Here is a 25,366-nt window from a genome sequence, read left to right as displayed (position 1 = left end):
TTCATAAAAGTTAATAAGATGGCAACTGTAAATAAATTTGGTTACATTTCTCAAAACAGGGAGGCAAAGGCTTTCAGATGTTGCCAAGTGAAAAGAACAGGCTGGACACACTGAAGAGCAGCAGACCTCAATCGGAAATCACGCTATTCAAGTGTCTGTCTTTAAAAATAGTCATTTGAGATTTTTATGAATATGGACTTGAATGTTTAAAGAAGCATTCTTTACTTGCAAGACAACATTCTTGAGTTAAAGTAGCATATTATTTCAGAGTTTAGCAACCTGAAAGTAAGTGGTTTCCACTGAAAAAAATAACCCCTGGGGAACAAACCAACAAGAACCAAATTATTTCCTGTATCATTAGAAGTCTTGTATTGTCTGTAAGATAAAGACAGTTCAATGTATATGGTCAATGTTTTTACAGGAATTCCCGTTACTCCCCACACTTCGAATCAAACTAAACAGCTTTCTGTTTTATACAGCTTTCTGTGCACAGAAGCAGTTATTTGACAGGGCTCACCTGGTCTGATACAACCGTTGAAAGATTTGAACTCGTACTCATTCAGCATGAGAAAAACAGCACACATTCAAACAATCACACTATGTGTGTCAGGAAAGCACCACTGACACGGATACAAAATTGAGTTCACCGACATAATAAAATGCCAGATTCCCCAAATAAAACCATGCCTACTCAAGTTTTTCACCTCTAACAGGCTATGAAATTAGCAGTTCGGTTAGAATCCTGAGGCCAGTTGCGACTTGACACTTAAATACCTTAAGTCCTAAATGTATCTAATATAGTTACATTTTAAACTTACAGTGTTTTCTGCATACAGTCCCTGGGTCCTCATTTACAGCACCACCAAAACGCATTCCAGCATTATCCAACATTATAACGGGATTATTTTAAGAGACCTTCAATGTGACACATGAATATAGTACTGTACCATGAAGATAAATGTAAATGTATTTACTGCTAGTAATGAATCAGAATTTCTGGTACGAGTCAAAGTCTGGACTCTCGAGTAGAGAACTGTTGGTTCAAATCCAAATGAATATCTTTAAGCGAGGCAGTTCACTTAGATTACTCCAGTAAAAACCCTGCTGCTGAAATGGGTCTTCAAATTGTTACTGCAAATGATAAATTGTTCTCAAGTGATTTAAAAAAAAAACCCCCATCAAACTCAAAAACTTTAAATGAGTTTACACTCTGCAGGTAAATGCAGAACCATAACAGATGTCTTTCCCTGGTATAAAGTAGTGTGCTGCAACTCCGTAGTAGTACATTCACACTAGCACTGTTTTTACTTTCTTTTTACAATCAGGTGCACAACTCCAGATGTTGTCTTTGACAGCATCATGAAATCCATGGGTCATGTACTGTTTTTTTAATGTAGAATAATGATACCCATTTCATTGGTACCGATTTCATTTTATTCAGCATTGAAGAGGTTTAATCAGAGTCAATAAGTTAAGACAAAAAGTCCTACATGTATATCAGAATTCTTTTGGTTGGCTGGTCTGACTACAGATTCATGCTGAGGTGTTGTGTTGGGCTTGGCTGAATTCCCTGTCCTGGCACCACTTGGACTTTCCTATCTAGACTGTGTATATGGAGCTCTTAACTACTAGGATTCATGGTGCTGGTGTTTGTGTATGTGTTTCTTGTGTGTTTGTGTACAAAATTTAAAAAAAAGATCACAAACAAAACTGCACTGGGAAGGGGACACACTCAAGTGGAAAATGAATAATACTTTTGAGGTGTTTATCTACTGCTTATTGGATAAACACCAATTTCATTTAACTCGGCATTCAGGGTGTTTAATCACAGTCCTAAATGTATATCAATTAGGAAGCCCCATGCAATCAAATTTTAGTGTAATTCAATTACAGTAAAATAAAGGACTTTAGAAACTGAAATGGACATATGGTATACCATTCTAAAACTGATTATTTTTAGAATGTATTTTTTAAATTTAGAACACAATCATTTTTAAATTTAAGAATGTATTTGATTTTATGAAGTTTACAAAACAAAAATGTAGTTTTGGCTTTAATAATGTTGAAAATGACAACTGATAGCAAGTAGAAAATGAGATACAACAACATTATGATTAAAAAACATTCTTTTCAGATGTCCCTAAAATACTATCAACACTATCAGAAAATGCAAATACCTAATTAAAAGTAATCACACTGAAAAGTTATACTATTTGAAATCTTTCTACAATGGCAGTGCTCAAAAAAGTTCCATTGCAGAAAGACCTCTTTTCATTCACTTCCAATTACCGGTCGTTAAACTAAAACCTGAAATGTGATCTTTTTTGCTAACTAATTACAGCAGTGTACATTCAATTTGTAATATTTAACTGGAGCCAGTCCAGACCTCTCTGAATTCCTGTTACAATTAATCCCACTTCAATTATGTGTCTGCTGTTACACATTTTTTCTACACAATTAGGTTTGCTGCAAATTAAAACTTCTCCATTACTTCTTTCAGTGAGACCCATATGTACCAATTCATGAAAAACGTTTTTTTACATATACTGTACATATCTAGAATATAGCACCAGAAAAATATAATGCCAGAAAATATGAATATATACGAAAAGTCCTAGTTGCTTTTGTACAGAAATTCTGACAGGCGTGACTGTAGTTCTAAATTATTATTCTTCCGCCCACAAGCAAGTTTTAAAGATCGGCAACTTATACTTAAAAAGGAGTCATTTTTGAGTGGCAAAATATTGTAATGTATTGTTAGATCAATGGACAGCTTTCTTTCAGCTTGTTGCAAAAAAAACAATATTATCATTATGGACATTTCATTGTATTTATAAGACATTTTCAAAAGACTGTCCAATAATACACATACTATAGAAACAAACAGCAGCAGTTTTATTTGGTGGTTGCATATATTCAGCTTTTTTTTATTTGTACTCATTTATACAGCTGGGAATTTTACTGGTGTGACATAAGTGAAACTCCTGAAGTTCCCTAACCCACTGCTCAACCCTGCTGCCCCTGTTCACAGTCACAGAGCCTCTAATGTACTGTATGTAGGGGTGATTGCTGATGATGTGCACCTGCACATGAGAAGGCTCTCTGGCAGAATTGGAAGACCTGAACAAGAAGATCTCTGATTAAGTGTCACCTCTGCATTAATCTGGACCGTGCCATACTGTATATTATGTATAAAATAGTTCCTTATAGGACAGGAGTACCTTAAAACCACTCTAGATTTCACAGGGAGCCAATGCAATTTATACAAAACAGGAGTTATAAACTGAGACAGAGTAGCTGTAATTAGAAGCAGAATTCTGGACATGATGAACCCTGTTTAGTACATTAGTAGATGCCCCAGCAAGGATTGAAAAGGGTATAATCTTGATGAAATAAAGGCATGTAGCAATTTTTCAGGATCAGGCAGACAAAGAAAGAACCATGGCCTAGCAGTGTTATGTAGATGGTAAACTAATCAGTGCAGCAGAGCCTGTAAAGCTATTTTACATAATGTGCCTGACAGTGAATATAGATGCAAAGGAACAAGTAATAGGTTTTTTCCATGCTGAAAAAAAGAAGAAAGAAAACACAACGTTTCGGCCGTGGAGCCTTCTTCAGCCACTGCCGAAACGTGTTTTCTTTCTTCTTTTTTTCAGCATGGAATAAACCTATTCCTTGTTCCTTTGCAGCCTATGCATGCTGACGCAACTCCCCACCTGAACTACTACAGTGAATATAGATGTTAACCTGAATATGAACACAAACTCGGAAGAGTTTCCAGTAAGGATGGACTTGATATTCATGCTGAAAACATACATTAGACTGAAACTCATTTCAGATATGTTTTACAAAAAATCAGATTTTTAAATGTACTGTCCTGTCTCATTTTTCTCCTGCTTTTAACAGTAGGGTGCTCAAATTCGAAATCTTTTTTGAACATTTTGCAGTTACGGGCATAGTGCTGAACTTTGTGTTATCTCCTTACCTAACATCAGAAATATTTAATAACCAAATGTTCAGGGAGGAAGGGAAATGCGGACCTTTTGACAGCGAGAGGGTGAGGCTGGGAAAAGGGAGAGGATTGTTTATTATTGCTCAGTGATCAAAGTAAGCAGAAGCTAGAGTTTAAAAAGATGACTCCTCGCCATTTCAGCTGTGCAATTCTGCACCGAGCTAGAGCTCACCCAGCAACATCACGCTCTTCAGCATTTTTATGTTTTAGCTGCTTTGAGCTAAACCGATGCCTGTTAATGATGAAAAAAGTAAAGCTCCGAGGAAGCTGAACTGCCTGTCTCAATGCACACTGCTTACATTCCTCACTTTTCAAATGGCTTTTTTCTGCATACTGTGTATTTTATATATACACACCAGTAGAACAGTGGAAACTTATCTTGCATCCTAGCCTGAAAGCCATATTCCCTTACAGTTGTGCGTGACAGGCTGCTGTGTGCTGGTTTAGGCTGATCTGATAACTCTGAAGTAATGCAGTCCCATGCTGCCAGATCATTTCATACCCGGTACTGGACAACCTCTGCTGCAATCGCCAAAGGTGTAACAAAAACACACAATTATTATGCTGGATAAGAGCCAACGAGTCAATCATGCCCAGAGTACTTCCTCTGAGCTTGTCCTGCAAAAATAATTGCTTCAGCGACAGACTGGAAAATCGCACTTAGAAAATAGCTACTTATACGTCTTTGATTAACAAGACAAAGGTTTAAAGCATTACCTTGAAAATAATTACCCTGAGCAGACAAACTTTTTTGTTTCTTACAAAAAAATGTGCTTACTGTTATTTGCTTTTATTTGTCATTTGAAAATCTATACCAAAAGATTCAGTCTCTAAATTTATATAGTTCAGGTGGGGAGCTGTGTCAGCATGCGTAGGCTGCAAAGGAACAAGTAATAGGTTTATTCCCTGCTGAAAAGAGAAGAAAGAGAACACAACGTTTCGGCTGTGGAGCCTTCTTCGGGTGCTCACATGTATACAGTATGTGTAAAAATATATTTATGTATGTATATAGGATTCCTGTCGTGTTTGAAAAACCAAACTGTATTCTGAATAGCTATTCGATGCTCACATAAACAGGGAAACAAGGTTTCCCAACAATTTACAATTTAGCCTGTTTTTTTATGACCGTATCCCAATCACATGATATGAGACACACCAACAGTTAATAAATTAATAAAATGAAAAGCAAATGGAAGATTGAAGGCATCAATGCCAACAAGCAGCAAGAATAAAGACAATCGAGTGCATTTCTCTCCTGCTGCTTCTCTTCCTGAATTTTTTTTGTAACTGCTGATGTGCCATAAATCATGCACTCAACAACTTTACAAACTATGACGCTGGACATTTTCTTTTTTTCTCACCTCCATACTGTATTTTGTATTGCTATGTGCATATGGGTATTAAGTTCAACTGTGAAAGAAACACCACTTACACAAGAATGAAAGACACAGGATTCATTGGAATAGCTCTTCTGATACTTGGGAATATTTACACTATACTGTAATACAATGTGCATTCAGAACATTGATTGCATGTAAATGCAGTGTTTCATAGTTTTAGTAATAAGGTCATCCACGTTGTCTCAAACAATTTTTAAACTGAGGTACTTTGACACATGCATTCAGTCATTAAAGTATAAATATATACAATATATATCCTGTAAGCTGACTGTTAGATAAATCCAATTGTTTTATGTTAAGGAAGTTGTTTTTAAGTTTACCAGGAATTTCACTGTGCTAAGAATATTATGAGCTAATGCCTCAAATTTAATCTGGAGTCATCTTTCAGTGTGTCAGTAATGACCCCTGTGATATCGGTAGATAAAATTACTCAGACTGACTTTATTTACCTGCAATTCAAAAAGCTGATTGTAGAAGTACAGGCACATATAATGGCTGTTTCACATCAAGTGCATCTTAAAATCTTTGAATAATTCTGAGATACAATTGAATAATGTTACTGAGCTCGTACCGAGTGTGCTTTTCAAGTTCTGTTTCTAAATGCAACATTTAATACCCATTTATTAATCCCTGCTAGAGGCATATTGACAAAAGGTTTCGGAGTTCATCACAACTATAAAAAGTTTTAAACAACAAAATCTAAACAAAACAAAATCTAAAGATCTGATCTGAGGTACAATTACAAAAGAGAACTTTTCATACAGTTATATGAAACAGTAAAAGATGACTTGATCTTTTACTGTAGAAGTTTAATCTGCAAAGAGCAGATTCAGCCAGAAATTGTAAAGAAATCCCACAATTTATTGAAGGATATACAGTACCAAGTTTAAATCTCAGCCCCGATGAAAACAATGTAAGTCAAGAGATTCATGATTTTGATGTATTGTTTTGAACTCTTTAACATGAGATCATAAATCTTATGTTCAAGCTGCTGAATTGATAAATACACACTGAGCAAAGGCACACCATGGTTGCCAGAATAAATAGAGAATGTTAAAACATTCCATGCAGTTTCAGAAGAAGTGACAAGCTACTCTAACCCAGATCAATGCACGCGGAAATTGTGCTTGCAAACAGCTCCTTTGCAATGGTTTAATGAGCAGAACAGAAATGGAAGGACACTGACTTTAAAAAGCTAAGAAGTTTTAATAATGAAATGCCACTGATAAAAATATGGAGAAATGCAGGACAACAGTTTTTCAGTTCAGAGGGAGAACAACCTCTGTTAATACACTACTGGTTATGTCAATACAATACATTTGCACTTGAAAACAAGCACAAAATCAGACCTTCAGAAATTAAAACTGCAAAACAGCATTAGAGCACTCACCTTTTTGCACATGCTTATCTGCATTACAGCATAGCTGATAAGGGCCTCCTTCAAGTCCTGATTTTTCTGTTCTTTAAATCGGTCAATGTCTAGCCAAGCATTCTTGACATATTCACTGGTTTGAAGGGAAAAAAAGACAATACATACATTAGGCACTGCCACAAATGTTAACGCTTAAGGAAGATATATTAACACTATTGCTGCTTCAGTTACACAAGCTGGATGTGTTTCCTGCTACAAATACAAATTAAAAGACAAATAAGACTGAAAGCGAACTAAATCCAAGTTACATATTACTTAGATTAAAGACAAAACCTCAGATATGTCAAGACTCCTGCAACTTGACATATCTGAGGTTTTGTGTGCTTCTAGATTTACTCATACCCATTGTCTTATTCCTTTGATGTCATCTATATGAATGTGGCATTTCTGACCAGATACAAAAAAGGAACCTCTTCTGAGACCAAATCACAGTCTCTCCTGAGACCAAATCATATGAAGAGGTGACTCCGATTTTCCAAACGACAATTAGAATCACGTCTTCTGGTCGGATGAAATGAAAATCTCATCTGAGAAGTACCAGAAGCTCATACCACAGCACAGGAGGTGTTTTGCGGGTGTAATCCCTGCCAGCTGAGGATTTACAAGCTACAGTGGTGTGAATAGATGGTTCCTGGACTACAGTTATTTGCGACTACTAAAATTTAGCTCAGTGCAATTATACTACAACATTTTAAAAATATTATTAAGAAAGCTTTTTCAATCCTTCAATTTTTTGTTATATGATTTATTTTTATGTGTTCCCATTTCATTGGGGATATGAATAAATCTGGAGAGCATTATATATTATTACAGAATAAAGAGGAGGAAAACCAAGGGATTTCCTTGGTCCTTTGGACTTTGTAGTAACTCTACAAAAGACAGACCGTGCCATAACTAGACAAAAGGTTCAAGACCCTATCACAGTTATTCTGAATCAAAGAAATTCGTGGGAATAACAAGTAGAGCTCAATGAAGGTTTTGGAAAAATAATGAATCGGGAAACTGTAGCACTTCACAGCTGTAGAGCATATGGTCAGTTAACAATATCCCATAAACATTTACATCGCAGGCCAATCTGTACTGCTTTTAGCATAATTTATAGGGTGAGAGTGTTTTTCACTTGCAGATGAATGGACCTGGTGCAAATGGAATCTAGCAAGTAAGACAAGTTGAAGGGCTTAGGGAAAAAATCATTCAAGTCCTGGACTTACATGTAGTGGACAAAAAAATGGAAACACCTGGGTAAATTGAGGGATACTAGCACAGTATATGTCACACAGGTGTGGCTCATATTATTAAAGAATAATATGGACATAAAATGCTGGAAGGGCCTGGCTGGCCATAATTATGGTCAGCAAGGCTGCCTGAGCACACCCCAGTACAGTACAGCGAGTACAGTAGTGCAAAGAGCACAGGCCATGGACTACCGAGCAATGGAGAAATGCTCTGATGAATTATCCTTCACAAAGCTCTTGACCAATGGATAAGTATGAGTGTGGCGACAGTCTAAAGTATTCTACTAAAAATGTTACTCTTCTATATACAGCACAGTATAACAATTAACAGTCTGATGTACGGTATTTCGATTGATTCATCTGTTTTTGTAGTTTACAGCAAATGCTTAAGAGTCTGGTTCACTGAACTGTTTATGAAGTTTGAATCACAGCTTAATAGCAGTCCAGTCCACGTCTCACAATTCTGCAAAGACTGGAGACTCTGAGCATGAGAATGAGTTAACCTATTTGTGTTTTTTTACAAGTACTCATAAATACTTATAAATAATATAAATTCTTCCAGACCACCTTGTTGCTGACTTGTTGGATTTTCTAAGTGTCCGTGCACATGACACATCAATCACTTGGGTCCATGATATGGACAATACTGAACTACCTAATTAGGCTTATTTTTCCAACACTTGGAATTTCCATCAGATAATTCATTTTCTTACTCGCATTCAGAATTTTTGGACTTCACAGATTCCTCCCCCTCAAGTATTTGCTCTTCTAAAACTTTCAGCTTAGCTTCCCTCTGTTCCGGAGTCTCCTGTCCGAAAAGCTTGCTGGTCATTCCTTTCAATGAGAACGTTCGTACAGTCTGCGGACACACAAGAATATCGTCCATTAATTGGGATTTGTTTTGCAGTCTGAAACTGGTGTTTTTGTTTTAAGTCAAGTACATTCGAGAAATCGGTTAAAAAAATTATTTGGACAGCTTCTGAAACAGATCTTGGCCCCCTCTTCTCCTGTTTCAGTAAACATCTCCATAAACTTATCACCAAGCACTGCAGGTCTGGCCTCTCACTTAATTCTGAGCTATTAAAAAAACGTTTATAAAGGCAGCATAAATCATTGTGTAAGGGAATGCTTGAAATGGATGGCAATCTACAGCTAACACAAAACAATGCAGCATGCCTCCTCCCCTAATCTGTCAGTGTGTCGTTTTGCAGAGAGCTGTTCATTTTTCATTGTTTATGTAACTCAACTCTCCAAGTCTAGTAGAAGGACAAGCTAATGTGAAAACCGAAAGACCCACTCCAGTTGCCAGCTCTTCCCGCTGCTGTTTCTTGGAGGTTAGATCCTGAACAGCCATCTCCAGCTCGTACTGCGTTAGCTCATGTTTCCTGCAGACCGCCCTGCAGCGAGAGAACAGGCACGTCACAGTGAGACAGGCATTGCTCAAAGCGCAAAATCCTCACACTTCAAAGCAGATGAAGGTCCTGAAGAAAAAAAAGACATCAGGCTCTACAAGCAAAGCTGCAGTAAAGTAAGAAAAGAACAAGCTCTAAATATAAGCCACCACCACAGAGCACTTCGGTGCTCCTCAGACCTTGTCAGTTGGGCTTTAAACATCTTCAGCCTCTCCCAGCCCGCCAAGTCATTTAACCTAATCAGCACTGCCACTGACAGGCATAACATTAATTTCAAACAAAATCAGAGACATCGATTTTAATGAGAAACATCTGATTTGTTTTTTTTACTAGAATTTCAACCTGAAAGGGGAGCTTGTTTAAACGAGCAATTTTTAATATTCGGCTCAGTTAGGGAAAGTGTCCACACTTCTTAATCACAATCTCTTCTGATTCCGTGGCACACCTGAGACATTTCCACGGCATGCAGTCTGGGGAAAGCACTCCAGCAAAGGGCCACAGAGAGCCCTAGTTTGAACAGTGTATTATATCTCCCACTGCTGTCTCTTGCCTCAGTTATTTCAGTTTCTAAAAACACTCTGCAGCCTTCTGAATGACAGGCAGATACAAAGGCTAATAGATTTAAGGCAGTAACTGAGACAAAATGCTGAACCGGTAAATTATATCGTCTCTTGTATACTCCTCGGAACAACATACGTGTGCAGGCCAATGGTTTATGTACAGTTTTTCAATGTATGGTTGTGGCAAGATTTACACAGCTTTACCGTCAGTGTGTACTCAGGCAACCACTTGCACAGAATTCAGGTAAAACTGTCACACTTACCGGACAGCTTCAGAATAGAAAAGATATTCTTTTAACTGATCTGCATAGTGTTCCTCCTCTTCTAGGATATCATCCACTGAGGCAGCATATCTACAACAAAGAATCAAGAGGCCAGATGGCTGTTTAACACTGTAGCCAATGCCCTGCAAATGTAAACAGACGTCCTAAAGCAGTGTCATATTCTATACATAGCTCACATATCTTTACATTATGAATATAAACTAGACTGCCCTCTGCAAAAGAGGAAAACCACCAAATGTCATTGACTGCTACTTCAGATCTCCAATATAACAAGCTTATATAGATGTTTCCTTCTGCATTTGTACTTCAGAAGCTGGAGATTTTATTATCCACCTATATAAATTTAGTTACATGGTGCTTAATTTACACTTTGGCAAACTGTCAAGTCACTAAAAAAGTCATTTTCAATGGTGATTTGCAGCACTTTTGTTAAACTAAGCACAAAATATAAATATATTTCTTTCTTAAAGACACGAACAGCTGTGCAAAAAAAAAAAGATAGATTTTCTATTAGTGCTGTAGGATTTCCTGTAAAAGATAAAGTTGTTTTTTATTGCGGGAAACGGAAACCAGCTGTACTACGGTGTGCTTGTTCACAACTGCCAGTAGACCTTGGCAAGATTTTAAATAAATTAACTTTCCACCAGAGTTGGCATTACTTATCTTTCCCATTTACAATTTACATGAACTGGGAGAGCTAGTCCTATTTAGAGCCTGGAATCCTTCTTTAAAAAAAAATGTAACTAGAGAACTAAATAGTTACACCAGCTGTGTTTTTAAAATTTGCAATCCCTTGGCTAAAAGACTTTCTTTTAAAATAAATGAAAACAAATAAAAAAAACGATAAGATATCTATTTATGTAGTCACCTTTTCTACCTGCACACCGAACATAACAAGGAAGACAGACGTGGTCCAAAAACCGAGAAGCACCAGATCTTCGTCATGCTTGCATGCTTAGTGAAAAATTGCTCACTATAGGAGTTAAAAGTTACAAGTACCTATTTCATATCAGATAGGTTAACAGAATGTTAAAAGACATTCTAATAACAATATATGGCACTTCTGAAACTTGATTAACCAATTAAATTAAGGGGAAACTTTTTAGGGAAGGCAGATTTTGCAAGCCCAGATTGGAATTTAGCTCTGGGGTTCACTCTCACAGAGTTATTGGATTCTTATTGCAAGTAACTAGGGCATCTTATCCAAAAGATGGTATCTCCTGTAGCGCAGTGCTCCCAGTCACCATACTGGGGCACTGGTTTGGAAGCTGTGCTCCAGATGCCACCTTGTGGTCCAGGGAAAACCAACCCTGGTTTCTCCTGTTGGATTCCCATCCCAGTACTGAACAATCCCAGCCTTGCTCAGCTTCTGAGATACGACTTTATGCTGCCCTTTGAAATGAACTTCCAAGCTGTCTCTTCTGTTTTTCCAATAGCATGTACTGAAGGCATCATCTGACCTCTAGTTACTCTAGTTGCTATTAGGTTCCTAGTTGCTGCCTGAATAATCTACAGAAACAGAATTTGTTCTGCATTGTCCTGCATTCATCACCATCTCTTATGTCTCACTTAAAGTCAATGGTGTTGCTCAAAAGTACAGGCTGCGTCTGCTTGATTGCATCACTGGCTTTATTTTCTCTAGGTGTTACTTCTAGAGGGCTCCAGGCTGATTCAGGGGTTAACTAAGCAGAGTGACACACAAAGGTCCTACACGTTAGATTTACAACCCTTCACGATCACTAATGGGCTATATCCTACTGATTCCTGTACAAACAGCAGCAGAAAATGGGATGCCTGTGAATAACAAGTGATAAAATTACAGGTTGGCATACAGTCTGGTCCATGAGTGAAACCAATTCATTTGAATTTTTTTATGGAGAACGATATGAAAGTCTCTTGATTCCATTTCCTGGAACTGCCCTCTTCAAAATGAGCATCTGTAACATTTTTTGTAAGTATAGTCAGCATGTTAGAAGATCAGAATGTTTATGATCACTCACCAACACAGATCAAGAAAACCTCCTACAGCACACATGCCAAAACCAAGGCAAGTTACAGAGAGCGAGCTGTGCTTTCACAGCAACCCACACACATCTAACATTAAAGAGCAGACAGGATGGCAAGACGAGTCTGGACAGACAAGTTACACCATCACGGCAGAAGGAAGTTACTTCAATGTGCAGAGTAATCAAGAACACAAGAAAAGGTCACAAAAGAGAGGAGGCCATTCGGCCCAAGTAGCCCATTTCATTGAAGTAATTTACTCTACATATTAAAATAACTCAAATGAGCATAGCTTTACGACAGTCTCATGAACAGAGGCCGCACAGTCTTTGCTTGTCAAGAGACATTTCAGTGGATGTGAAACACAGTACCTCCCCAGACCTCTTGCGAGCTGTTAGTACGTGTCATTTAGAGACATGCTTGGCGATTTCCTATAATCTTTCACTCGTATCTGTGAAGTCAATGCCACCACAGCGGATACCTGGCCTCAGACGAAGAGTATAGTTTTCTCTGCATGGCAATCTGGGACTCATCAGCTCCGAAACACAGCCGCTTTCTGTTATGTCACTACTTTTCTTGGCACAGCAGCTGAAGGGGATCTGCTGGCACCTTCCCAATACGCTCTAACAAATTTAACAAAAACTCAAACCTCCCTACGGTCCAAGCATTCAGCTACTTTTTACACAGGGCTCCTGATTGAAATCTAACCAGGTTTTTTCATCTATCTGGAAAATGTGCTCTAAAGCTTTACATGAAACAAAAAAAGCACAATCCCGTTGACAGCATCTGGAGTTTATATGCATTCACGGCATACTCACGCGTCCATGTGGTGCCCAGCACTCTGCAGTCCATCCCCCATCTCCCTTTCAATGGCACTCCATTCGCTACCAGCCACATGCAGAGCACAGCAGAACAAGTGTTATTTTTAAAGGGTAAGTAACACAACAGAAATCTGAAATCTATAAACCGATTCTGCACGAACATAACACACTCGGATGACTCAAAACTTCCTTCATCTTAACTGTGACAAGACTGAAGTCATGCTTATTGGCACCCACCATCAACTTTGTAAAGCCAATTCTTTAACACTGTCTGTGGATGGTACTGTACTTGAACTTCAGTCTAAATTGAAAAACCTTGGGGTGATATTTGATTCTGGCTTAACATTCGACCCGCATGTGCATATTGTTAAAACATCTTTTTTTACCTCAGAAACATCACTAGACTACTCCATATGTTATCACTAACTGTGGCTGAAAAGCTGATCAACACATTTGTCTTGTCCTGAATTGACTACTGTAATGCGCTACTCGCTGGGGTATCTAAATCCACATTGAACAAACTCCAGTATGTCCAAAATTCGGCAGCCAGAATCCTGACCAGGTCTAGTGCAAGTGATCACATTACTCCTATCCTGGAGTCCATGCACTGGCTTCCTGTCAAGTTTCGTGTCGACTTCAAAGTCCTCATGCTCACCTATAAGTCTCTGCATGGCTTGGCACCTCAGTACCTATCTGAACTATTATTGCCCTACTCCCCACCTCGCAACCTTCGCTCCTCTAATTCTGGTCTCCTAACTGTCCCCCAAGCCCGTCTACACTCTATAGGTTACAGGGCCTTCTCCTGTTATTCCCCCAAGCTCTGGAACCCTATCCCCAAGGATATCAGAGAGTCACCTTCTCTAAACTCCTTCAAATCCAGACTCACAACCTTCTTCTTTAGAAGAGCCTTCACTTAGCTGGTTCCATTCTTTACCCCACTGCTCCTGCTATACTTAGTACCGCCATCTACCGTCTCCTCTGTGTATTCTCTTCGTGTCTATCTTGAGTATTTTTGTTTATTTTTAATTGTTGCTGTTGTCATTCTGTAAAGTGCTTTGAGAAGCCACCTTTAAAAGGTGCTATATAAAATAAAGTTTATTATTATATTATAAAACACAATGTGGGGGGTGTGTTGCACAATGTGTTGCAGGTGGGGGGACTTTGGTGTCATCAGAAATACAAAATGCATCTCGAATTTACAAAGCAACCTCTCCTCCACTGAAACATTAGGCAGTTGGAAGTTTATTTTCTTTTGTTTTTACAAGGAGTTAAAGGCACGAGGATGGCATGTTTGAAAAGCATATACTTTAGAAAGGCAAAACACACCAAGTGCCAGAATTTTATTGCAGCTAATTAACTAAGGAAACCACACAGGGTAAAAATATTAATTTACAAAGTTTTGGTGCCACGATGGCAGATTAATTTATAGTCTATAGAAATCAGGCTACTCTCCACCCACCTGAAGACTCTTCCATAATTTCCATGCACTTTGTATACACCATACAGACGATCTGCAACTCTCTGGAAATAAAGAAATACAGTATTAGACTCGATTTTTTTTTCCTCTCACTGTACATCTTTCAGGAAACAGACATGATTAGTCCTTTGATTAGCTACACTAAGGACTCCTGAGAAGGTCTGAACATTACAAATGCCTCAAAAGATCTACTTTACGAAACTATACTGAAAGTTCTATTATTCTCGTCAGGAAACCTATTCTGTATTTTAAGTCTGGCTGGGCAATCTAAAACAATGTTAATGTTCACTGTAACACTGTATAATATTTTAAAGCTGTACAACTGAAATTATACTTGATGATTGTGAAATTATACTTGATAATTAACCTACTTTTTGAGCTCCATAAAGCATTCTATACAATGTTTAATTGATCACATGATATAAACTCACAATTAGTCTTTATTCTACAGGTGTGAAAACCGTAGTGCGTAAATATTCCTGTCAATCAGAATAACTTACAAAAACGAAGTCAATGAAGACTTTAGGCGAGGCTTTAACCTGACCAATAAAACTGCGCTCGCTTTACAGTAACGTGTGCTAAGTACAGGCCTGAAGAAAACAAAATGCCATTTGTAAAACCGTGTACAAAATATGCACAGAATAGACCAATCAAAATTGTACTGATTTTATTAATGATGATTTGAATTAACATACTGTACTTAGAAGGAAAATTAAATTAGCTTTGATGAAAATCTATTAATCACTCCTGTTCCTCCACAAAGGGAACTAAGCCTAACATGCAGCAAAATGTGTCATTAATTGACTTGCAGTTACTGTAACTATACTTACAGCTCTGACGCGAAGCAGCTGTGATATGACAGACTGTAGTTCATCACTATAGTGTTTCAGTTCTGTAAATCTCCTGGTTATTGGAAAGAAAAACAGACATTTGATAGACAGACTAAATAGAACAACCTCCTGAATTCACTGGAATGTGATCATATTTCAAATACCGTTTTAAGATTGTTTTTTTAAAGTTCCACTTAATAGTAATAACCTGCTCTCCATATACATTTTAAGTGTTAGAACATTCTACTCCACTCCAAAAACTAGAAAACATGCAGTAAAATATGCACTAAACACAGTAGTAAGAGATACTGGCCTACAGATTGAGATGTTGTTCTTCAGCAATTGGCTGATTTGTCCAGAGAAACCAAGATACTGCGGAGGGATTAGTCACATCCCGAAAGGCAAGGGGTCATTATATTGGCCACATAAATGCCACCTCTGATCTGACATGCTATAGTGCCTTTAGTACAAGAAATAACTTGTACATCAGCAAAATGACTCTTTTTCCATCTGCATGAAATTGATCTGAATGTGTGAAGGCTGTTCAGAGGTAATATGTTGACAGCTTAGAGACAAAAACTGAAGACAAAAAAACAAGTTCTCTGTCCCACAGAACACTATCTGTGGTGGCAGCAGAGAGAATGGTGGGCTGTCATATTCATTGATGAATGCCATTTTGCCCTTAACAAGACAGACAGAAGATAAATGTGGAGACACGTGGTGAACATTAAATTAACTTGCATTGTTCAGTGGGGCTGTGAGAGTAAGATGATGTGAGACAGAATGTTCTTTTACACAAGGACTGCACTGCAATGGACTAACAATGTTAGTTAGAATAACAGTTATTCTGTTCCTACATGCCAAACCAGGAGTGTTAACTTTCTAGGAGGATAAGGCAAGATTCCACGATTTTAGGATTACAAGGGCACAACTTCAAGAAAACAATATAACGATAGTTATTGACCTATAACTATTTGGTGTGGGAGGCTTATTCTCCTGTCCGAGTCCAGTAGATCCTCAAGAGGATAAACTTGCCTTCAATAGGAAGGATACACAACCTGCTGACTGCAGCTGCACAGGAAGAGTAGCAGAACACACCACAGCAGTCTGTCCAGAGGCTGATAAGGTCCATGTATCAGTGCTGCCAGGATTGTATTAATGCTCATAGAGGTCACACCCGATACTACCAGTGTAATGTATTAATTTTCTTTTGGGCATCAGTATACATTACGATATGCATGACTAATTGCTCATTGTTAGGCAAGTATTTGTATATGCTGGTAAAAAAACAGAAAACTTACTTGTCTGGGTTCTTTACCCTGAAAGTGGCATTCAGGGCTTTCAACCTTGAATCTGCCTACAAAACAAAAATCAAGTAGTAAAAAAAAGGCTTTAGTTAATTGCACTATTTTTAGTCAATTGGCTAAATTAATTTAGCATGCAAATGCAGTAGAATGCAATAAAAGTATGTCTTGTTAAAGTAAAATGTTTTCCAAGAAAGTTTACTTTTCCCCACTTTCTAATTTTGCATTTCACAATTGAAATTTCTGACACAAACTGAGTTGAAAAGATTATTTGGTCACAACCCACACATTCAATAACTGTTATTTATAGGTGTCATTTGATGGAACAAATTACTCTGTCTGCCACCTACACTCATAAATTCTACAGTAATACCGCTCATTACATCTTTGATTTTGTAACATGGAATGCAGGTTCCAAAACAACCAAAACTCACAGCACACAAACTTGAAGGCCAACAGATGGAAACAGTTAAGATATGTGTTCTCAATGCACTTTGTTGTCGGAAATGAATGTATGCTCCAAAAGATTTTACTAGGAAGGAATACCAATCATAGAAATTCAGCACAGGATTGTAGGAAACAATTATGAGACATTTTATCAAAGGAGAGTTTTCCCCAGAGGTGTTTCACACAAAACCACAATAATTTTAAAACTACACCCTCTGCAGCAAGTTAAGTGATACAATTAGATAAAAGCCACAGTGTCTGCATTCAGTATCTCCTAGAGTAAAAAGAAAACAAACTCTCAGCTGACCTCTCTTTGCACTGTGCTCTCAAGTGCTCACTGTGCGTCCCAGTATGGGAATATTTCCGGTAAGCTCTTAATCATCCTGCGTTTCTTCAATAACAATAAGGGTGCACTGTGCTATGTATTCTGCTCAGCCTGCCATTTTTTGGTCCTTGAGATGTTCTGGTATGCATCACTGTATTTTTAAATATGTTCTTGTGGTATTCCTAGATCACTCTGTGCCAAACTGGAAATCTGCCAGAAATGGTCAAATGACATAGAAGTGAATCAGTTCAGTTTCTGTCATCTATACCTGAAAACACTGCTAACGACACAAGTAAATGCATCACATTTAGTAAACACATGTAGGACCAATTAGACTTTGCTTAATAGATTTTCAGTTAATTGTAAATTTGCAGTATACAAAGTTGATTTAAAAGTAGCTAAAATAATATTTATCACTAAACTATTAGGAAAACTACATTAAGGATTGAACCTTCTGTATATTATTATTTACAGAGGAAAGATACATTTTATCTATTGTTGATCTGTTCTATAAAAACAATACGATAGCTTCCTAATGCTGTAAATGGGAGATTTGTTTTTGTAGTTATGGAAACAATTTACACAAAAGTAACTGGATTACACAAAGGTAGTGCAACATTTTTAAAAACAATGTTTTTCTCTGCCTCTTGTTGACATGGGACCTTGATGAAATCATGAAAACACTCAAAACTAAACTCTGTATTAATCAAGCTCACTGTTTTATTAGACTAATGAAAACTGGTTACATGTATATATAGGATCAGGGTAACACATCCACACCAAGCCAAAATCTAATCATTTTAAGTGTGATCAAAATGCTTATGTAAATCTCTCTGCATCAATAGATATTGTATACAGTGTGATCACAAGTCAAACTGTTAAACTTTGCATAAACAAACCTACTGAATAACCTATTCACATCAGTGCAACAGTTTGACTGTTACATTAAAAACAATGACAAATTATAACCGGTAATTCTCTTCTTAATTCATCTGTCAAAATCCTGCTCCTCACTCATTCCACCATGCTCTGTGCAATGAAATGTGAAGCTCAGACCATAGGAAGAATGAGGTGGGTGAAACACCAGCACAGATGAGCTATACCTTTTGGAAGATAAGGAACCAAAGGGTTTATATAACACTATATCTAAAAAAATAAGAAAATAGAACCTAGGCATTTTATTGTGAAGACAGATGTGAAAAAATGAGGTCTAAACTGTATGGTTTGAAAATAAAAATCATTCCTTTAAAATGATAAACCACCACTCCTTTACATCCTTCATCACATATTTATTGGACCTGCATGGTTAAAAACTAATAAACTCCTAGTTTCTGTATTCCGGTGCTTTTCGGGGTGTGGTTTACTCATCAGCAAATCTGACACAAATACATTCACTCCTTAGGTTTGAGTTGGTTTTGATCCCAATAGCATGCAAACTGGTTCCCATAAGAAACAAGAATTTCACATGATGGAATAGCAAATGCACTTGGAATATACAAACAATGAACTGAGGCTCACTCACTAGCATCATGAGGACACGTGGCTCAAGACTGCTGAGCTCACTCAGTGGCAGTGTGGTTTTATGTTAACATCTGCCCGTTGTTCTGTGATTTTGTGGTTGTTTTGAGTGTTAGTAGCTCTTCAAGATGGACGAGAACATGAAAAGTGACAAAGACATATCAAAACCTAATTGCAATAACCTCTAAACTGAAAATGAATGACACAGAAAGGCGTTCAAATGGTGGGACTCTGTCCTTAATCGTTTGAGTACTGGAACAATTATTAAGGACAGTTTTAACAAAGAATTCTGGAACACATAAAAGCTTCCAAAACAACCGTTTCGAAATTTTGATACATAACCCATTTGTAAGTGAAGGTACTGTATAGGTATTAGATTTGACAAACAAACCCTTTACACACTGCCTCAACATACAGCATGCCTTCTGTTTCACACTTAGAAGCAGAAATTTCAACATCATCATGTTTTGATAGACTAGTGCTTTACCTTCTAACACTTTCCATCTGTTCTTGTTGCTTCAGCTTAATGAACATGCTCTTTACATCATGGCACGTGTGCTAATTGTGTAGTCAACAGGCTTGTGTGCATCAGATGCCTGCCATAGCTCAATTAAAACAATGATGTTTTAATGATGTCAAGTGATTAAATCATTCCAAAGTTCCAATGTGGCATATGTAAAGACAGCTCCACACAGCCAGAAGTTATTGCTTTTTCAAAAGGGAGGCAAATCTGTGCCTAGAACCGCCCAACAAGGAGAGAAGGAAATTTATTCTTTTTCCATTGTTTTGAACAGCAGAACAGCTGAGTTGGCATTCTTAGGCCACACAGAGTTCAAAGGTAGTGAACCTCACTGAAATCTTAGAGCTTCGACAAACCCTAGATGCTTCAGGATTTATTAAAGCCATATTTCCCCATTAGCAGACGTATTCGTAGTTGTTTAATCTATAAACACAAAGTGGCTTATTTATAATAGGATAGTGACAGCATGCTGGATTAACACTTCTCATTGACAGTGTAAGGTTTATTTGATGAGCGAGTGATGGGTAACACACAGGGTTTCTACACAGCATGTCGAATGGAATGTCATAACAGGAAGACAAAAAAATATCCTGTTTCTGTGGAAACGGGTTCTTGAACAGAACACCAATTCAACCTGAATGGACTGGAAACAAAATTATAAGTCCTAACAATTCTTATGGAGAAGAAAATAGATCTTTTATTACACAGTTATAAATCAAGAAAGTGACACCAGCATTACACCATAATCCTAACAAAAAAGTTATTTTAAATCCATTAATATTTTAAAATATTGATCTTTATTTGATTTGCTTTTATATCAGTTAATAAGGACCAAAAATGTACTCAAAACACTCACACAAAGTACTTTATTATTTATATTGGCTGTTAGTTTAAATAAATTCAGTCTAAATAAATAATTAAGTCAATTCATCATTTTATGCACCAGTAGAGAACACTTTTTATGGTGTTTAATAGCTCCGCTGCCAGCATTATCTTCTACAGTTGACTGAAGTAAACACTAAAGCATGTTGTTTAGCTGTGACTTCCTTCAAGAGATTTAAATTAAATAAGGCTGTCTGGTCAACACGGCACTCTTGAGGACTCACACCATCTTGGAAGATTGATGAAAAGGTTAAAACAAGAATAAGAAATACAATACCTTTGCCTGAAATCCTGTCTCATACACCATGTCCTTCCATCCATTTTCCTACACAAGAAAGACAGTAAGATTGCTTCAAAATGTGCTGCGTATTCAAACCAGGCTTTTAAAAATCTAGCACATCTGCATGAGTGAAATAGTCTTCAGTGCTTTTAAAATCTGGCAAATTACAATGGAAAATAAACTAGAAAAATAAACACTTTCTGAGAACTACATCAGGAGCTTCTAACAAGAACTGCTAGAAAATAAAAGTTCCTGATGTATGAAGTACAAGTCAGCAATATAAAGTTACCAGTACTACTGAATGAACAATGTCATTAAAAAACAAAGCTTTTCTAAAACTTTATTCTCCAACACCACATAACTTTGAAAAAAAACTGCAATCCTTTTATTTAACTAGGTGAGTCAAATGTGAACAAGCTGTTATTTACAATGATGACCTGGACAGATACTCTTTACTGTATTTACTGGATCAATCTGAGTAAGACTGCTCATCCAGACCCAAACTGCACCCTCTGATCCAGAGTCTACAGCTCCTACTGTCTCTCCACATTACTGCCTTATAAAGCTTACCTGTGTCATAAACAGAAAGAAGATCTTATCCTTTGAAAGAACAGTGTGTGAAGCCACGCGAAGCAGGAAATTCTCCAGTCCAATTCTACGTCTTTCCACAAAGTCAGGATCCATGTTATCTGCTGATAATTTGTGCCAAACAAATTCTGCCTGTGGGAACAATAATGAATGTAGGACGTTAAAGGTTTTGCATACTGTGCAATGAAGTGATGGGAGCAAAAAGGAACTTCATCTTACCCGTTTCTCAGGTAAAGGTGGAACTACAATGTAGGGGTAGGTCACTAACAAGTAGTTCCTCAACAGCTCAAATTCACTATATCTCCTCCACAGCGAGTCTGGGGCTGGGTTTTGTCCTTCTGTTATAGTGTCAACAGGCCTGACAAGAATAAAGAAGGAAGCAAGAGTGAAATCAACCACTTTAAAGTCTCATCCTTTCTTTCATTTTCAAATACCAGCAAGCTTACACTTCTTCTACTAAATGAAGTATCTTATAATATTTTTGGGAAAGAATTAAAGTCAAAAGATGGACACAGTAGTACGACTGCTACCATCAACAGCGGGAACTCACCAGCTACAATGCTGGAGAGCACTTAAAATGATTTCCTGTAGTGAAAAACTGCCTCATGCTTTCAGTAGCCACAGAGCTTACAATAATAAAGAATTTCTACCTCTGTAACCTGAGTATCCTGTGAAGACAGTAGCCTGATAATCTCACTTAATCAGAATTCAAATGCCAAATAAAAAGCATTTCTAGTGGAGTAAAAGTTACATCTGTTAGGATTTGTAAAGTACAATACACCACAACCAACAACACTTCCTGTGTACTTGGCACTCCTCCTTACACATCACTGAAAAACACGATAAATACTACAAAATCTGCTGATACGTACAGATGACGAGGAATGAGATCGGCTGTTAGAGCTACAGTGCTGCAATTCATTAACAGTTCTGCAAAAGCCATTATGATTTGCTTTTGGTACTGTTTTCAGCTGTCAAGAAGTTCCTGGAATATCAATTAAAGGATAAAGTGTAATGGCATGCCCTTGAGATGTGTTTGCAATTAAAGCCATATTGCTCTAATTCAAACAAGTCCAATTGCCAAAACTCAATTAAGACTTATTTTCTCTGTTGTTACTAAAGCTTCCAAAAAACAAATTTAAGGAGTAAATTCTAGTGTATTCATATTTGTTGACACAGATTAGTTGGATCAGTTGTTACAGAAGCAAGTAAAGTCAAGCCATCTTGACTTTATCATGCAGTAGAGAGAGTGTCAAATAAATTCATTTCTTACTACCCAGATACTTTTTGTTTGCAAAAAATAGTAAGCAGAAACTTACTGTTTGTACCTAAGCATCTTGGAAATTTGCTAGAGATGAGAACAGCCAACCATAGAAATAAAAGGTACAGTTACAAAACAAAATGCAGCCACAAAGTAGAGGGCTCTAAAAATAAATTCCCTTTTTTTGACATGTGTGACTTAAACCAGACAACAATAAACAAACTACAACTAGAAAGAAATGGGAAAACGACACATACAGTAGCACTAGAAAAACATGTCTCAGTTTAATGCTTCCTGTGTCGATACTCAACCCAGGCAACGTATATGGAGAAGATCAAGGTCCCTGGCAGCCCATTTCTGGGCCAGGATGTCTGTTGGAAAGCTCTCAGGGGGACTGGTCAAGGATAACCTATACATTCTCAACAGAGTTCACATCTGTGAACTCGTCAAGACATGGTCGCATGGTAGTTCTGTGCACGTTTTTGGAGGAAAAATAAGTTCTTTCCAAATTTGGGCATTTCTTCACCTCAGACTCTGTACAGTATAATGGAGTTTTCACTTAGACATTGTAATATGTTTTCCACACTGACAGATTTATTTTAGGAAATTCCTGTTTTGTGGAATTCTCGGGCTACAAGCATCACTCCAATTTCAGTGATGCGTTGTCAGAATTGGGAAACTGAGTCGCATTCACTTGCAGGAAAGCATATTTTAAAGAGGGACATTCAGTCCTGAGTAGGACTCGGTAACTGTACAAATCTGTGTTAGTATAACAGGTGTGTAGTTGTGTCAATTAATATGTTAATATTTTTTTGTTTTGTTTGGGCCTGATTATTACTCCATCATCAGAACTACGTCAGGGAATAAAAGAACAAGTACCGCAATAACACTCGGACATCCCTAACATTTCAGAGGTGAAATTATTCATCTTTATTATTTGCTTGAAAATAGTCAGAATTCTTCTTGTGTAATATGTAACAACTTTCTGCAAAAAATGTCTCCAGTGCAGTGGCCTCTGGGAAAACATTTTGTTTTTGTTTTCACTCCTGTATTTTCCGTGTTTATTGTACTATGTACTGGGAAGACATGTCCTTTGAAACTTGACTTTGGCCAATTTTGTTTCTCATTTAAAGACACTAAAACTCTGCTAACTGAGGAACAAGAACAGAATGCATGCAATGTACAATAATCATGCCAAGGATGTTTTAAATGATTATCAAAACCAGCCTGTGCTTAAGAGGGCAACACATGTTTTTTCCTAAAATTGCACAAAGACACAATAAAGTTAATTACATTTTAAATGGAGTGAATTTTGCTGTTTCCCCTGCTCAAGCTCATCACCCTGCTGGCAGCTCAAAATAGGAGGTCGTGGATCTCCCTTGGGAAAGAGGGGCTGGCTCTCTCCAGCTGCAGGGGGAGCAGCTGCCCCAAGTGGAGGAGTTTAAGCTCCTCGGGGTCTTGCTCACGAGTGACGGCAGAGGGGATCGCGAGACTGACCGGCGGATTGTCCAGCTCCTCGGGGTCTTGCTCACAAGTGCGGGCAGAGGGGATCGCGAGACTGACCGGCGGATTGTCCAGCTCCTTGGGGTCTTGCTCAGGAGTTCAGGCAGAGGGGATCGCGAGACTGACCGGCGGATTGTCCAGCTCCTCGGGGTCTTGCTCACGAGTGCGGGCAGAGGGGATCGCGAGACTGACCGGCGGATTGTCCAGCTCCTCGGGGTCTTGCTCAGGAGTTCAGGCAGAGGGGATCGCGAGACTGACCGGCGGATTGTCCAGCTCCTCGGGGTCTTGGTCACAAGTGCGGGCAGAGGGGATCGCGAGACTGACCGGCGGATTGTCCAGCTCCTCGGGGTCTTGCTCACGAGCGCGGGCAGAGGGGATCGTGAGACTGACCGGCGGATTGTCCAGCTCCTCGGGGTCTTGCTCACGAGTGCGGGCAGAGGGGATCGCGAGACTGACCGGCGGATTGTCCAGCTCCTCGGGGTCTTGCTCACGAGCGCGGGCAGGGGGGATCGCGAGACTGACCGGCGGATTGTCCAGCTGCTCGGGGTCTTGCTCACGAGCGCGGGCAGAGGGGATCGCGAGACTGACCGGCGGATTGTCCAGCTCCTCGGGGTCTTGCTCACGAGCGCGGGCAGAGGGGATCGCGAGACTGACCGGCGGATTGTCCAGCTCCTCGGGGTCTTGCTCACGAGTGCGGGCAGAGGGGATCGCGAGACTGACCGGCGGATTGTCCAGCTCCTCGGGGTCTTGCTCACGAGTGCGGGCAGAGGGGATCGCGAGACTGTACCGGCAGACTGGGGCAGCGGCTGCAGTAATATGGATGCAGCACTGAACTGTGGTGGTGAAGCAGGAGCTGCATTTTCCGCTGAAGCTCTCAGTGTTCCAGACCCTGTCCTCACCTACGGTCACGAGCTGTAGGCAGTGACCAAAAAAACGAGATCGCGGGTACTGTACAAGCAGTGGAAATGAAGCTTCTCTGTAGGTTGCTGGGCTCACTCTCCCTGACAGGGGGAGGAGCTCGGCAGTCTGGGGGGATCCTGGAGTGGAGTCGCTGCTCCCCTGGATCAAGAGGAGCGAGCTGAGGTGGTTCTGGGGAGGATGACCCATGGGGACGGGCCCACTGGGAAGAGACCCTGGGGCAGACTCGCGACAGTCTATAGCTCTCAGCAGGCCTGGGAATCCCCCAGGAGTAGCTGGAGACTGTTGCTGGGGAAAGGGAAGTCTGGTCTGGTTACCACTGGGACCCTCACCAGGACCAAGTAGTTAGAAGA

At 38.8% G+C, this 25,366-nt stretch overlaps 1 protein-coding gene across 1 annotated transcript in view; it reads right to left on the bottom strand.

Annotated features, from left to right (window-relative positions):
* snx4 (sorting nexin 4) overlaps positions 1-25,366 on the bottom strand; it is a 41,536-nt gene that overhangs the window by 1,792 nt on the left and 14,378 nt on the right. The window contains exons 3-13 of the mRNA XM_088930028.1: positions 21,551-21,689; positions 21,314-21,463; positions 20,741-20,788; positions 16,769-16,824; positions 15,468-15,540; positions 14,620-14,681; positions 13,158-13,223; positions 10,315-10,404; positions 9,377-9,476; positions 8,793-8,938; positions 6,803-6,917 (exon numbers count right to left, since the gene is read on the bottom strand). Coding sequence (XP_088786154.1) covers positions 6,803-6,917; positions 8,793-8,938; positions 9,377-9,476; positions 10,315-10,404; positions 13,158-13,223; positions 14,620-14,681; positions 15,468-15,540; positions 16,769-16,824; positions 20,741-20,788; positions 21,314-21,463; positions 21,551-21,689 — 1,045 coding nt within the window. The remainder of the gene's footprint in view (positions 1-6,802; positions 6,918-8,792; positions 8,939-9,376; positions 9,477-10,314; positions 10,405-13,157; positions 13,224-14,619; positions 14,682-15,467; positions 15,541-16,768; positions 16,825-20,740; positions 20,789-21,313; positions 21,464-21,550; positions 21,690-25,366) is intronic.

The sequence above is a fragment of the Atractosteus spatula genome, chromosome 13 (assembly GCF_055471065.1).
Source record: "Atractosteus spatula isolate fAtrSpa1 chromosome 13, fAtrSpa1.hap1, whole genome shotgun sequence".
NCBI classification, from domain to species: domain Eukaryota; kingdom Metazoa; phylum Chordata; class Actinopteri; order Semionotiformes; family Lepisosteidae; genus Atractosteus; species Atractosteus spatula.
This window is presented reverse-complemented; position numbering and strand designations above follow the sequence as displayed.